At 46.5% G+C, this 14,759-nt stretch overlaps 1 protein-coding gene across 1 annotated transcript in view; it reads right to left on the bottom strand.

Annotated features, from left to right (window-relative positions):
- The window catches only part of LOC147712429 (mitochondrial glutamate carrier 1-like), a 327,075-nt gene that overhangs the window by 286,882 nt on the left and 25,434 nt on the right, over nucleotides 1–14,759 (bottom strand). Inside the window, exon 3 of the mRNA XM_086923106.1 lies at nucleotides 1,709–1,764. Within this exon, the coding sequence (XP_086779232.1) occupies nucleotides 1,709–1,764 (56 nt within the window). The remainder of the gene's footprint in view (nucleotides 1–1,708; nucleotides 1,765–14,759) is intronic.

Here is a 14,759-nt window from a genome sequence, read left to right as displayed (position 1 = left end):
AGGAAAAGGACAAGCACCTACGAGGACAAGGGGAGGGGGGCGGGAGAGGACGAGGGGGGCGGAAGAGGACACGGACGGCGGGAGGGGGCGGGAGAGGACACGGGAGGCGGGAAACGTGCACAGGACAGCGGGGAGGGGGGAGGGGACACGGCAACAGTGGTGACGCTGCGCCGCACGGGCCAATCCCGTCGCGGCGTTTGGTGAGGGGGCTCGGCTCTCCCGTCCAATCGGAGAGCAGCGGGCTCGTTTTCGGTCGCGTTGGTACCAGCAAGGTACGGGGCCCTTCGTCGGGGGTTTACTGATCCCGGGTCACGGTGGTGAAGCTGCACACAGGTTATTTTAGTGCGCTCTGCTCGGGGAAGGCTCACAAACCTTCAGTCTGCACCAAACACGTGTCGATGAACACGGCGACCTCACAGCACGGCACAGCAGCCGGTAGGCGGGGATCTGCTGTGGGAGGGGAGAGGGAGGCGGGGATCTGCTGTGGGAGGGGAGAGGGAGGCGGGGAGAGCGGATCGGGATCAGCTGCGGCTCGGGAGGCGGGGGAGAGGAACGGACAGCGGGAAACGTGCACAGGACAGCGAGGAGGGGGGAGGGGGGACGGCGGGAGGAGGGACACGGAAGAAGGCAGGACAGCAGCAAGCACGGCCCGGCCGGACCAGATTCGGGGGCGTTCCCGGCTTTTGGCTGACGTATCATGACGTAGCCAAAAGCCAAAGATTCTCGGGAACGCCCCCGAGTCTCCTCCGGCCATGACGGACGCCTCTCTGTTCCAATGGCTAGCCTCCATTTATGGAGCTAGCCAATGAAACAGAGGGAGGGACTAAGAGTACACACTAAGAAACATAAGATTTCTCTGGAGGCGGAGCCTAAAGGCTCCGTTCCCCAGCGAAACCTAAAAAGGGGTTGGAAACATTACTTCTGCAACAGAAAACTAATAAGAGAAGCACAGGACGAACAACACAGGAACAAGCATTGGTAAATGCACAAAACAGTAAGAGGCAAGCATAGGAATCAATAAAAAGCAAGGAATGAAAGGGGGCGGGATGTGAGCCCCTTTTAAATTCTATTTATTACAATAGATTTCACAAGCACAGCGCAAGAGCTGTGCAGGAAAAACTTAAAAACAAATAAAGAAATGAAATGCTGTCCCCAGCAGATGCACAAAAAAAGGCGTTGGAGCAAAAAATGTAAATAAAATGGAATTAGAAAGGAGAAAGACATTGTAGTGTGTATTCTAACTGTCCTAGTGTCTTCAATTATTTGGGTCACGGAAAATACACTAATTTTGTTTCTCATGGTTCGTTTTGTGTCCGCACTGCCCATAACCTATGATGGTGTTTCCTCTTCTTTTCCCACCCAGGGAAAATCACTCCTGTTATGTGCAGGGATATTTTCCTTTAAGTGAATATCAACCCATTTCCGTTATTCTGTGTTGAAATGGTCCCCAATATCCTATCTGCTCCTTGGAGGCCACATATTCTCACCCTTTCAAGCCTTATCCTGACTTTCTCATGCAGAAAAGTTCGAGCGGGTTGAATTTTCTCATGAGTTTCTATACAGAAACCTTCATTCTATGAATCATAATGGCACTTTTATTTAAGCAAATTCTATTTAATTATAAATTGATTTAAGTATGATACTGGAGGAAGAACCACAAAAGACTTCAAGCTTTGTAAAAGGTTAGAGAAAATAAAATCTCACCTACCTCTGTACATTCCAAAGTAACCTTCTGAACGCAATGTCTTCACTAGGCAATCCAATCTAATTGAAATAAAATGCATTTGTTATGGCACTAAGTTTCCATGAAAACATTCCTCTACAAATCTTGCTTTTAAATCAATTTTATATTTTTATTTAGCCATTTATTATCGTGGAGTTTTATACAACACTTCGACTTTTGGCAATGTCAGAGAGCTGGCAAACAGGAAGTGGTGCTTGCTTATTAGAAGATGAAGTTAGCGTCTTGTAAGTGTGGTGTGAATATACACATATATATATATATATATATATAGACGATGGAATAATAAAACCACCTTATCAGATAACCTACGCACATTTTGTGGTCTGTACCTGCTTAATCGTTGGCATTCGAGGCCGAGGTTCAGGATTTGGAAACAATAAATATATATATATATATATATATATATATATATATATATATAATCCCCAGAACCACTAGACCCCTTAGGCGGTGCTGTAACAAAAAGCTCACTGTACTATCAGGATTCAAGCAAGCCGGGCCGAAGACGGCTGTAATGCCAGAAACCGGTCCCCGGAAGCTTGTTTCCTTTCCAGTAAAAGAATTGGCTTGGTAGTTTGGTCTGCCCTGTTCCCATGATGCTCTGGGCCAGGGACAGACTAATTTGCATGTAGCCAGGTTCTGAGCTGGGATGGTGCAGTGAGCTAAAAACGGTGATGGATCAAGCCCTGATCTGTTGACTGGGTACGAGTGTTCTGTTTAATTCAGATACTCTGTCCATCACCACCCCCTTTTCTGAATCGTAACAAATAGTAAGGCCTAGTATTTCACATACGCCCTGTTTAGATCCCTTTCCACTCCAACCCTCTAACTATCTGACCTTCCCACCCCCCTAACAATCTGATCATATACTATGGAGCCCATGGGCCAAAACACCTACTACATCAAATACCCCCCTATCCTCTAAAAAAAGGCAGCAAAAGACTTCCAACATAACCTCATAAAAGCACACTGAGAAACCCTCATCTCCGACACTTATTTCTCAAATAACACAGGACACATAACGAATGACATCATATTCTACTCCAAAAGGAGAGGACAATGGCGGAAAGCCTTACTCACCCTATTCGCAACTGCATCTACTAAGAAAACTGCACACGGACACTATCCATCATTCCCTCTCCGTTCTACAACGCAACTGTCACAATTACCATTCATCACAACGAGATCATCCTCATGCAGGCATCAAACCATAACCTTAATATACTGGATAATATCTTCCCAATCATCAAAGCGAAGGCTACAAGACCTATCCTACCTCTCCTAATCCCCGGACGGTCTCTCTGTCTGATCCCCCTTCTAGACATTCCCCTTCGCTATCCCATAGCACAAATACATCCACCACAAGTACAACTGTCACCCCTTTGAATAATACTCATCTGCAGTATACATGCTCTCCCGTAACACCAATATTCCTACTACTTCCACTTCGCCTCACACAAGCGTCACCTCACCTGTTGCCTTCCCACACACTCCTTCGCCCCACACTACCACTCCCCATCTCCTCACCCACTTCTTCTCCACCTCACCCCTCCCATTAACTCTATTCCAGTTTCTACCCCAATCTCTCCATACTCAACCAAACACATCATGCCCGCAGCCCCCTCGCTCCCTACAATCTGATTCTCAACATCAGTCCTCTCACAGCACACAACAATACATCTGCACATCCGCGCTTCACTCTCCCCCTGCTCATTGACTCCCATCCTACATCAATGCCACACAAAAATTCAAATACTCCTAAAGCACTCTTCTCCCCTCCCGTCCCCATGGGGCTCGTCATTGTAAACCCACCACCCGGCGATCCAACACAAGTCGCACCCCAGGACACCACACAAGCCACAACACCTCCCCTCTTAACCACAGTCCAGACCATCAATATGACTACCTTAACACCTGACCCCAAACTAGACGAGATAATACTAACCTTACGACAAATAAAAGAAGACAAACTCTTCACAATCTGATCGGGCAACAACCCAAGCCCAAAGCGAAACCCATTCAGCAGCCTTGCTCTAGTCCCTTGCTTCAGGAGCCCCCCAGATGGAAAACAGTACCTTACCTTAATGCTTCATCCCGGCCGACAAGGGAAAGGAGAACACTATCACCAAAGGACCTTACTTCCCTACTTCACTCCTACGAACCGCCATCCCTACCTGGTGGGCCAGTTCACTTAGAGATTACACATAAACCGTCCTTAATCCAACCCATACTTCCCAATGCCTTTAGATGGACAAGACACACTCCCAGAGGAATTGTTGAAAGCAGCCTCACAAGAGTAGCCATCTCCCATGACCAGAACACCACCTCAACCAAGGCCCAGTTAAAATGCATCTTATTAAATTGTAGATGGGCTGCACTTCATGCCTCTGACATAGCTGACCTTATTATAACCAATGAATCTGACCTTATAATTTTAACGGAAACAAGGCTAATTGAGTCATCCACGACCATTCCAGACATATTAGTTCCCCCAAACTACTATATCACATCACAAGACTAGAAAGACCCGATAAGATAGGCGGTGGTATTGCCTGCATTCATAGGAACAACATCTGTGAGCCGCTGTAACACCCCGATGTTCTCATCTTGTGAATACCTTTGCCTACTCATTACTACAATAGCAAGTCAAAATGCACACTACACTCTTTCTACCATCCTCCTGGCAACAACCTCACCTTCATCGAACACATGATGGATATTTTAGCAAAAAATGTAAGACAATAGAATACACAGATCTTCTTGGGGGACTTCAACCTCCACTGGAACGATCTTGATGACCCAGAGGTCAATTGCCTCAAAGCTTTCCTATCCGACCTCAATCTGACCCAAATTTGTGACAGCCCCACACACGAAGAAGGATCAATCCTTGATCTAATAATTTCCAATTCAAACTCTATCCAGATGGAATCGATCCTACCATCACATTATAACTTTCCATATCAAGGAGGTAGTTAAACTACTCTCTGTCCAACCCACAAGAACAAAAGTCTGGAAGAGGAACCTAGAAAACATCAAGCCGATCGATCTTTCATCAGCTAGTCACACCCTCGAGCCCCCATCTGATGGATCCAACGATGTTCAGGCTTTGACAAATCACTACTTCCACTCGATGAAAATAGTTCTTGACACCGTTGCACCCCTACAACTAAAGAGTCAACACAAAGAACTCAAACTTCTGGTATGATGGTTGACTAAAAGAAGGCAGGAGATCATTGAGAGCTATTGAAAGACAATGGAGAGCAGTCCCATCCACTGCCCACCTCAAATTACTAAGTAGCACCAGAAATGCCTACAGAAGGAATAGACAATGTAAAGTGGATTACATGTTATGTTATGTTATGTTATGTTAGTGGTTTTTATAAGGCGCGCAGCTGCCCCAGCCAAGGGGCGTCCCGGCGCCTGATCAGGTACCACAACACAACAAATCGATGCTGGGAAGGAGAGGAAGGAATCAGTCAACGATTGGGAACAAAAAAGTTTTTATGGCGCGCCTAAAGGAAGTAAGGCTGTTCAAGGCTCGAATATGGACAGGGAGAGAATTCCATAATCCTGCCGCTAATACTCGAAAGGAGCGACCTCCCATCCTACTCAGTCTAAACCGTGTATTGACCGCCAGATGGAGAAATTCCGATCTAAGAGACCGCGTAGGAACATAGGAGGAAACAAGCTTAGCGAGGGCTGGAGGAGAGGAAAGCTTCAAGATTTTAAATGTCAGGCAGAGAGCCTTAAATTTAATTCTCTGTCTGACCGGCAGCCAGTGGAGAGAGGTCAAAACTGCAGAGACAGAGCACTGTCTAGGAAGGCCAACGATGGCTCGCGCCGCGGCATTCTGCACCCTTTGCAATCTAGTAGCCTCCGCCTGATTCACTCCGAGCAGCTGCGCACTCCCATAGTCCAGCCGAGAAAGAATGGAGGCTTGGACCACCAGTTGCCGAGTAGGGGGGTCGAAGAATTTGAGGACCGGTCTCAGCCCTCGCAGAATACCATAACCAGTAGCTGCAACCTTCTTCGTGTGGCTGGTGAAGGAGAGTGTAGGATCCAGCCAGACCCCCAAGTTCTTAACTTCAGCAGCTGGGATGGGAGTCACCCCCAATTCTGGAGGCCACCACTGGTCTCCCCAGAGCTCCGCCTGCTTTCCTAAGATCAGGACCTCGGTTTTTTTGGCATTTAATTGCAGACAGTTAGTTCGCATCCAATTTGCCACGGCTATGAGTCCTGCACGGAATCTGGGAGCGTTCACCTCGGGATCACCGCTGAGTGTCAGCGGCAGCTGCGTGTTGTCGGCATACGATGTCATGGTTAGGCCACATTGTCTGACGACTGCAGACAGCGGTTTCACATATAGGTTGAACAAAGTGGGGCTCAACGCAAAGCCCTGAGGAACCCCCAGCCCCAGTGGATGGAAAGAGGACTGACAAGGTGGAATAGCCACTTTAAAAAAACGGTCCGAGAGGAAAGAGCGAAACCATTGGAGAGCAGTCCCCTCAATTCCCACTCCCTCCAAGCGCCGGATCAGAATGTCGTGAGACACCGTGTCAAACGCGGCGCTCAAATCTAACAGGAGGAGCGCCGCTGTCTGCCCAGCATCCAGCACCGTTCGCAAGTGCTCGGTCATAAAGAGCAGTGCAGTTTCGGTGCTGTGTTGTGCACGAAAACCAATCTGGCTCTGGTCTAGAATGTTATTTCGAGAAAGGTGGGCGGACAAGATGGAGTTCACGTGTGCCTCAGTGACCTTGGCGGTCCAGGGCAGGAGGGAGATGGGACGGTAGTTTTCTGGTAATAGGGGGTCAAGGTTAGGCTTCTTTAAAATTGGGCTGACCACTGCCTGCTTCCAGGAAGAAGGGACCACACCTGATGTGAGCAATAGATTGATCAGATCCAGTATAGGCTCACGACATAGGGGAGGGAGAAGTCTGAATAACTCTGGCTTCAGCGGATCTAATGAAGAACCGGATTTAATTTTGAGGCTCAGAGTATCGAAGACCTCGTCAGACATTACTGGCAGGGAGGACAGAGTTTCATGAACCGTAGCTATCACACCAGTTGCTCAGCATCGGGCACAGATGACGTAAATCCTCGGTAGATCGCCTGCACTTTCTCCACGAAAAAGGATGCCAGACTTTCACAGTGAGAGTCCGTGCAGATTTCCACCGAGGTGGCCCGTTTCCCCATAAGGTCTTTGAGAACCTTAAAGATTAATTTAGACGGGTTGGGGCTATTCTGAAACTCGAAAGCATAGTGTGCGGCCCGGGTTTGACAGATTGCCCTCTGATAGATCTTAAGCTGGGCAAAATACAAAGATTTCAAGGTGGGATCAAAGGATTTCCTCCACGCCCTCTCAGCTTGCCGGCACGTTCTCTTAAGCTCGGCAAGAGTATCATTATACCATGGGCTGGGAACTTTAGCATGGCATTTCGACCAGCGCATCGGTATAAGAGAGTCAAGGGCGGCTAGGACCCAGTTACGAAACTGCTCGTATCCTTGTTCCACATTCAGCAGATTGCCCAGGCGCTGCGCCTCCAAGATCTTATAAAACTCCTCCACTTTGAGCTTATGCCAATTTCTTTTAAGGATCAGTCTGTCCACAGGTTTAAATTGTGGGTCATCTATAGGACATAAAACTTTAACCAGCAGATGATCAGTCCAGCCTACCACCATCGGTCCAGAGACCCTAGCCCGCTCCAGTGTGGTAAAGAAGGGGTCAAGGATATGACCTCCTGTGTGGGTAGGGGAGGTAACTAGTTGGACCATTTGCATGGCTTCAAGGTCCGCTAGCAAGGTATTAATAGGTGCTAATGACCCCTGATCAAAATGGATATTGAGATCGCCTACGATGTTAAAATTAGCACATCTCAGAGCTAAAGAGCTGACCACGTCCGCAAGAGCGGCCTTGAAGACAGTGTCGTTCCCTGGCGGGCGGTAGATAAGCATACCGCTAAGTGTAAACTGATGACTGAAGGCTACCTTAAAAGAAGCGCTCTCACACGCTGGTAAGTCGAGAGCTTTCCATTCAGCCGGGAAGCAGGATTTTATCACCATAGCTATGCCACCTCCTCTAGAAGTGCGGTTAAGAGTAAACACTGTGTAGTTGGAAGGGAATGCCAGATTGATTATTGCAGTGTCCGCATCCTGAAGCCAAGTCTCAGTGAGGAAGATGAGGTCAGGAGAGTCCTTTTCGATCATGTCACGTAAGGACTGATGGTGCTTGACCAATGATCTCACGTTCAGACTCCAGATGCTAAGTACACGCTCAGAGATATTAGTACCTGTAAAGGGGCATTCCTTTCCACAGAGCGCACCCCAGACGGGGTATCAAGTGACAAACTGCCACAGGCACAGTCATAAGGACCCGACAACGTGTGCACAGGAACATACGCTAGACCAAGCTAAGAATTACCCCAAAAAATTGTTCGAAATAATCAAAGCTCAGTCTAAGGGTGTCCACTATTCCCCCCCCAAGCCAACCCGGATACACTCCCCAAATGTGAGGATCTTTCCTCCTTTTTCACAACAAAGGCTAAAAAACTAAAGGCAGACCTACTTAATGATCTAGAATGACTTTCCGATACACGCCCAATCTCCTCACAGACCACAGCGGGGCCCCCGTCCAACTGCTTCACAACACTCAACCTCAAAAACAATGCCTCCTGGTCCACCTTCAACCTCTACAACGAAGAAACTATCCTCAACACGCTCAGTTCTCTGAATCCTTCTAACCATTTCACAGACCCCCTCCCAGCATCACACCTAAAGACCTTCATGCCACTGCTAGTGCCCCTATGGACGAGGATTATACATTTCTCCCTCATGCAAGGAACCATCCCTGGCATCCTCAAAGCTGGTGAGGTATAAGCATGGGCGGATTTTGCGGATCCACGATCCGCGGATTTGCGGATTCGTGGATCCGCAAAATCCGCGAATTTGCGGATTCGCGGATTTTGCAGATTTTTTAAATGGGGGGGGGGGGTCTTCTGTGCGAGTTCAAGTGCCTCTTGTGTGTATAAATGGTCAGAGACTGATCAGAGCAGCAGATGAAGAGAAAGAAGCTCCTGGTCACAGGAACAGCACGAGGATTGCGCTCGTGAAAGTCAAGGATACAAAGGCCTCTATCCAGCATCACAGCTGATTTTCGACGGTAGATTTGGGAAGAAGGGCTTCACACCTGCCCAGCCTCGACGACGCTCACGATTGTTTTTGGGCTGATGAATGAGTCACTGAATTAAAGCTTCAACTAGTTCCAGCGGCCATGTGTGTGTTACTATGCAATCGCCCCGAAGGGCGCAGGGGTCCCTTGAGTGAGCTGTCCATCCATCATCCTGGGCTGTAACTATTTTAGGATGGCGCCGGCAAGCTGCCAGCGCCATCCTAAAATAGTTACTAAATTAGCTTCATCAGGAAGCACTAATAGATAAATAAAGCAGGTGCTCGAGCACCTGCTTTATTTTATCTATTAGTGCTTCCTGTTGATGCTAACTTAGTAACTATTTTAGGATGGCGCTGGCAGCTTGCCGGCGCCATCCTAAAATAGTTACAACAACAACTTCAAGCTTGAAGGCTTGAACTTTTGCCCCACGAATCCGCCGCTCGCGGATTTTCGGTAAATTCGCGGGAGTTCGCGGATTTACAGAAAATCCGCGGAATCCGCGAGCGGAACAGATTTTGCGCTCACGATTAGTGAGGTATCCCCCATCCTTACGAAAGTATCAGCAGGCCGATCTGACTTGAACAACTATCGCCCAATATCCAACATCTCAACCCTTGCCAAACTACGCAAAGTGTCCACACGCAGCTTAGTATCCACATAGACTGCTTCAACCTACTAGACCAATTCCAATCGGGTTTTCAATCAGGACACAGCACTGAATCAGCCATGACCCACATAATTGATGATGCACCACAAATACTGGATCAAAATAAAGCCTGCCTGCTAATCCTCCTTGACCTTTCCTTAGCCTTCAATACAGTCAAACACGACAACCTACTGGACCTCCTGAAGCATAGAATGGGGCTATCTGGAACAGTATTGAACTGGTTCACCTCTTTCCTCCAAAACAGAACACAAAGATTCAAGATCAACCAATCATTATCTAATTCCACCCATGTCACTTTGGGAGTACCTCAGATCTTCTCTCTCCCCAACGCTCTTCAATCTGTTTATGAAACCACTCACAGAGCTTCTCAACTCCGAAAATATCCAATATCACATGCACGAAGACGATACACAACTCTACATTAAGGTCCAATCTCTTGAAGACATCAAGTCCCTTAACTCAATGCTCCAAGATACACAGATCTGGCTAGCTAAGAACCATTTAAAACTAAACACACTAAAAACAGAATTCCTCTTAATCGCCCCTCCTAACCAAACAACGATCACCCGCAAGTGGATGGAGCATCTAACGGCACTAGACGGTCAATTTCTCATCATTGATTCCGCTAAATCCCTGGGAATAACCCTAGATGATAAACTAAACATGCTGAAACACATCAGTGCTGCAACAAAGGGTGCAAATTTTCAGATTAACACACTAAGAAAACTGAAACCCTTCATTCCCGCAAATGACTTCAAACAGGCAGTTCAATCTCTAGTAATTCCCAAGGTTGAATATGGAAGTGTCGCACTCTGTGGTCTACCCAAATCAACAGCTGCTCCTCTCACAGCTTCTATCAATATGTTATGTTATGGTAATTGGTATTTATATAGCTCTAAATCACCGTCAGGTCTCTTAGCGCTCGGGGGGAGGGCGTAGCTGCATAGACGACAGCCGTGTCAGGCGTGGTATAGATAAGCTGTGCTTAGGGCATCCCTAAACAAGATTGTTTTGAGCTGTTTCCTGAACTGGAGTAGGTTGGATTCCTTTCGGAGTTGCGCCGGTAGCTGGTTCCAGATCTGGGGCACTAGGATAGAGGAAGCTTTGCCCCCTTTTGAGGTGAGCTTGTACCGTGGACAAGACAGAAGACAAGCCTCAGAGGATCGCAGTGAACGTCCCGGGATGTAAGCCTCAAGGCGTTCTGTTATGTAGGTAGGGGCTAGGCCGTAGATCGCTTTGTGGGCGATACAGAAGCCCTTAAATTTCGCTCTTTGCCTTATAGGGAGCCAGTGTCGTTTGTGCAGTAGTGGGGTGGCATGGGACCTTCTAGGGAGCCTGAGGATCAATCTGGCTGCATCATTCAGGACCACCTGTAACCTGTTTGCCAGTTTCTGAGGAAGACCAATGTATAGGGCATTGCCGTAGTCTAACCTCGAGACGATAGTGGCCAAGAATATCCTCTGGAGTGTGGAGGTGGAGAGAAGAGGGACCAGTTTCTGCAATTGCCTAATCAGGCCAGTGCAGGTACTGACCACAGAGGAGATTTGATTGGCCATGGAGAGCTCGACATCAATGTTTATGCTGAGGCTCTTCATGACTGGCATGGGTCTGGTTGTGGGGCCTAAATAGGTCAACCCAGGGGGAATCTGTTGTGGGAATGATCAGTATCTCTGCCTTGTCAGGATTGTTTTTTTTTATTGAGTTAGCTGTCATCCAACTCACAGAAAATCTAAGGATGTTTTGTGCCTGGGCCTGAGCAAGTGGGGTGTTATCAATGCTGAGGAGCAGTTGGGTGTCATCTGCATAGTTGTAGATTTTACAGCCCATGTTGGCTAAGGCTGCTACCAAGGGTTGCAGATAGACATTAGAGAGGAGTGGGGATAGGGCTGACTCGTCACAGGCACCAAACGCAACTGCCACATTCCCCCTGACCTTCAGGCCCTCAACTGGCTTACCTTTGAGGCCAGAATCCAGTTAAAAATCGCCTGTATGACACATAAGGGACTTCATCACAAAACCCTGAGATACCGAGCAGGGAAACTAGTACCATCAGGAGGCAACAGGTCTACCAGGAGCTCTAACAACCTTCTACTGAATCCACAACTTTTCTACAAGAAAAAACATACAATCGTACCTTCTCAGGAATGGCCCCCAGGATAGGGAACGCTCTACCTCCAGAAACAAGACTTAATCCATCTGTGGCCTTTTTCAAAAAAGGAGGGAAATCGATTCTCATGTCTAAATTCACTTGAACTTGTGTTATACATTACTGCAGCTATGTGCAAAATCTTTAATTGTTCCCAGTACTGTATTAATATAATCCACTGTATTTATATTTATATGTGTTTAAATGCCATTACCTATATTTGATCTGTAAAGCTCTCTGATATGCTCAAGGGTCTTGTTCGCGCTATACAAAACCGCAAAAATCAAAATTTAAATTAAAAAAAATATTAGAGAGTGCAAGTAGCCCATATGTAGTTATAGTTAGGATTCCAAGAGATAGGAATTCCTCTGACTTTTGACCGTTAATAACTTTGCATTTGTTTGAAGAATCACCACGAAACTTTGCAGAGCTGTAGCTTTGTCTACACTGGCACATGATGTAAAGTTTCTTGGTGTTTTGGCCAAGGGGGTGCAAAGAATAAAGGGGGTTCCCAAAACATATTTTACCACCAGTCCATTTTTCATAGACTTTGTACTCATGCTCAGCGGCCAAACAGCCAGTCAGATTTATATGAAATGTGTCAGAATTATGGATTATGGTGTGTAGTTGATCCTTTTTGGAATTAGAAGTAAGTATTTTTAAAGTTATAAGGAATTTTAACTCACTGATATCTGCGGCTGCTGTAGTTTTTATATATTTTTTTTAAAGTACTGCGGTACATGCCGATGATAAGGCATTATCTGATTGACGAATGACTGCCTATACAAAGGTTAAAGCCAGCTAGGCTGTGTTCTGGGTTAAGGCCTTAGATACAGGTAAGTATTTGTTTTTTATTTTTCCCTACCAATTACCACTTTATTAAAGTGGTAATAGGTAGGGAAAATTATTTAAAGTTTTCTGTGTATGTAAAACAAATGTATGGAGTACCGCAAAACTTCCCAGCAAGTACCAAGAACATATATGTTAACAAATAAAAAATCACTGTACTGCACTATACTTCGTAATAGATATTTAATGCTTTACAAAAAAGTCAACGGAGTACCGCAGTAATGGCTACAATTTATCAATCAACTTAAAAAACAAAATTAATTTTACAATTTATTTTCATTTATGTTTCCACTCTACACCTCTCCTCTCTACGCTGCTCCAATATACACTACTGTACTGTACACCACTACATCCTACCTCATTCCACTCATCGCCACTACACTTTATGCTATGCCACTGTATGCCACTCTATTCTACGCCACTCCATCTTTAGCTATACTACTGTACCTGTCACAAAAGAAGCCTACAGGTCCAAAGCCAGGTCAAACGAGCATGTGGATTGAGCCAACGATGCTGGGAAGGGAGGTGGATCCCTTTTAAGGATGGTTTCCCCCACACACCAGCGGTGTCATGCTTCATCATAGGGATACCTTGTTGCATCACAAGCCTAGTCATAACGCGGGCTTCAACCCCCTCGCTGAGAGGGAGGAGCTCAGGGATGTTTTCAAGAAGGGGATTATACTAAAACCATATGTGAGCGTGATGTGTGGTGTAGGGAGTGTAGTGCTAAGGAAAATAGTGGTTAAAACTAGCTATGGGATGCCTGGCAGCAACCAAATGGGATGAACGTGGATGGTATGCAGCGTGTATTCCAAACCTCATTTAGGCACAAATAGGTGACCACAAGAACAGTATGTCATGTGCGCAGAACTAGCCCTGTTGTAACCGCATATGGCAGATCAAGGGCACTTGATTAAATACCATACCTTGGAAAACAGCACAACATCAGTGCTAAGGGGCGCCTTGCAGCACATTGAAGGGATGTACGTGTCTGGTATGTCACGTGCATTACAACCTGCAATCCTTGCTTCCACTGGTTCTGTTCTTCCACTGGTTCTGTTCTATCTGATTACTTCTATTAGCAAGCACAGAAGCTGTAACATTGCTGTAGCTCTTTTAGACTCCACTCAAGCGGGCACGAACCGTCTGTTTGCGAAGCTTTTCGCCACAAGTAAACTACAATTCCCAGCATGCCTGGTACTACATCCAGGAAGTTGGTACCTGGCTCATGTTCCAGCTTACTACTTAAGAGCGATATCCGCCATCTTTACTGACTAAATCGTATAGCCTACATGTTTGGCTGTCTCATGTGCTGTGGCTCAGCCATGCTGTACTTTATCATGTTGTAAATGGCACAGTGTGCTGTTTTTTGTTTCACCACAGGTTCTACTGGTAAATCTGCTGAACTACAGTATCACTGGTTCAGTATCATACACTGTAATTTATTTTAATTAAGTCTCATTTCTCACTATTGTGTTCACTCATGCATAGCAGTAGCTGGTTAAGAGATCCTGATGAAGGCTGCAACACTTATATAGGTCTAGAGGCCGAAACATGTGGATTGCTTCCTAGTGTAACTGCCTCTAATGTTGGCAATTACTCTACTCCTTATCTATTTTTAATCCTGGCACGAGGTACCATAATAAACTTTGTCTGGCTAACCTCGTAGCTAGTTTTAACCACTATTTTCCTAAGCACTTCACTCCCTACACCACACATCACTGTCACAAAGGGTTGTAGTGTAACCCACCTTCTTGAAAACATCCCAGAGCTCCTCCCTTGCAGCGAGGGGGTTGAAGCCCGCATCACGACTAGGCTTGTGATGCCAGGAGGTATCCCTATGATGAAGCATGACATCTCTGGTGTGTGAGGGAATCTGTCCCTAAAAGGGAACCCCCTTCCTCCCCAGAATGGATGTCTCAATCCACACGCTCATTTGACCTGCTTTTGGACCTGAGGGCTTCTTTTGTGACAGATACTTGTAGGATTAGGGAGTTTGCCCCCACTGTTCCTTAAATTTCCTCATAGCCCTATTGTGTCAATTCTATACCACTGTACGCCACTACACTCAACCCCTCTTCACTCTACCCCACTCCACTCTACAACACTGCACTGTACACTATTCAAAACTATGCCACTCCACTTTATGCCATTCAGGTCTATGCCACTCCACTGTGCACAGCTCCAC

This window comes from Lissotriton vulgaris, chromosome 5 (genome assembly GCF_964263255.1).
Source record: "Lissotriton vulgaris chromosome 5, aLisVul1.2, whole genome shotgun sequence".
NCBI lineage: Eukaryota > Metazoa > Chordata > Amphibia > Caudata > Salamandridae > Lissotriton > Lissotriton vulgaris.
This window is presented reverse-complemented; position numbering and strand designations above follow the sequence as displayed.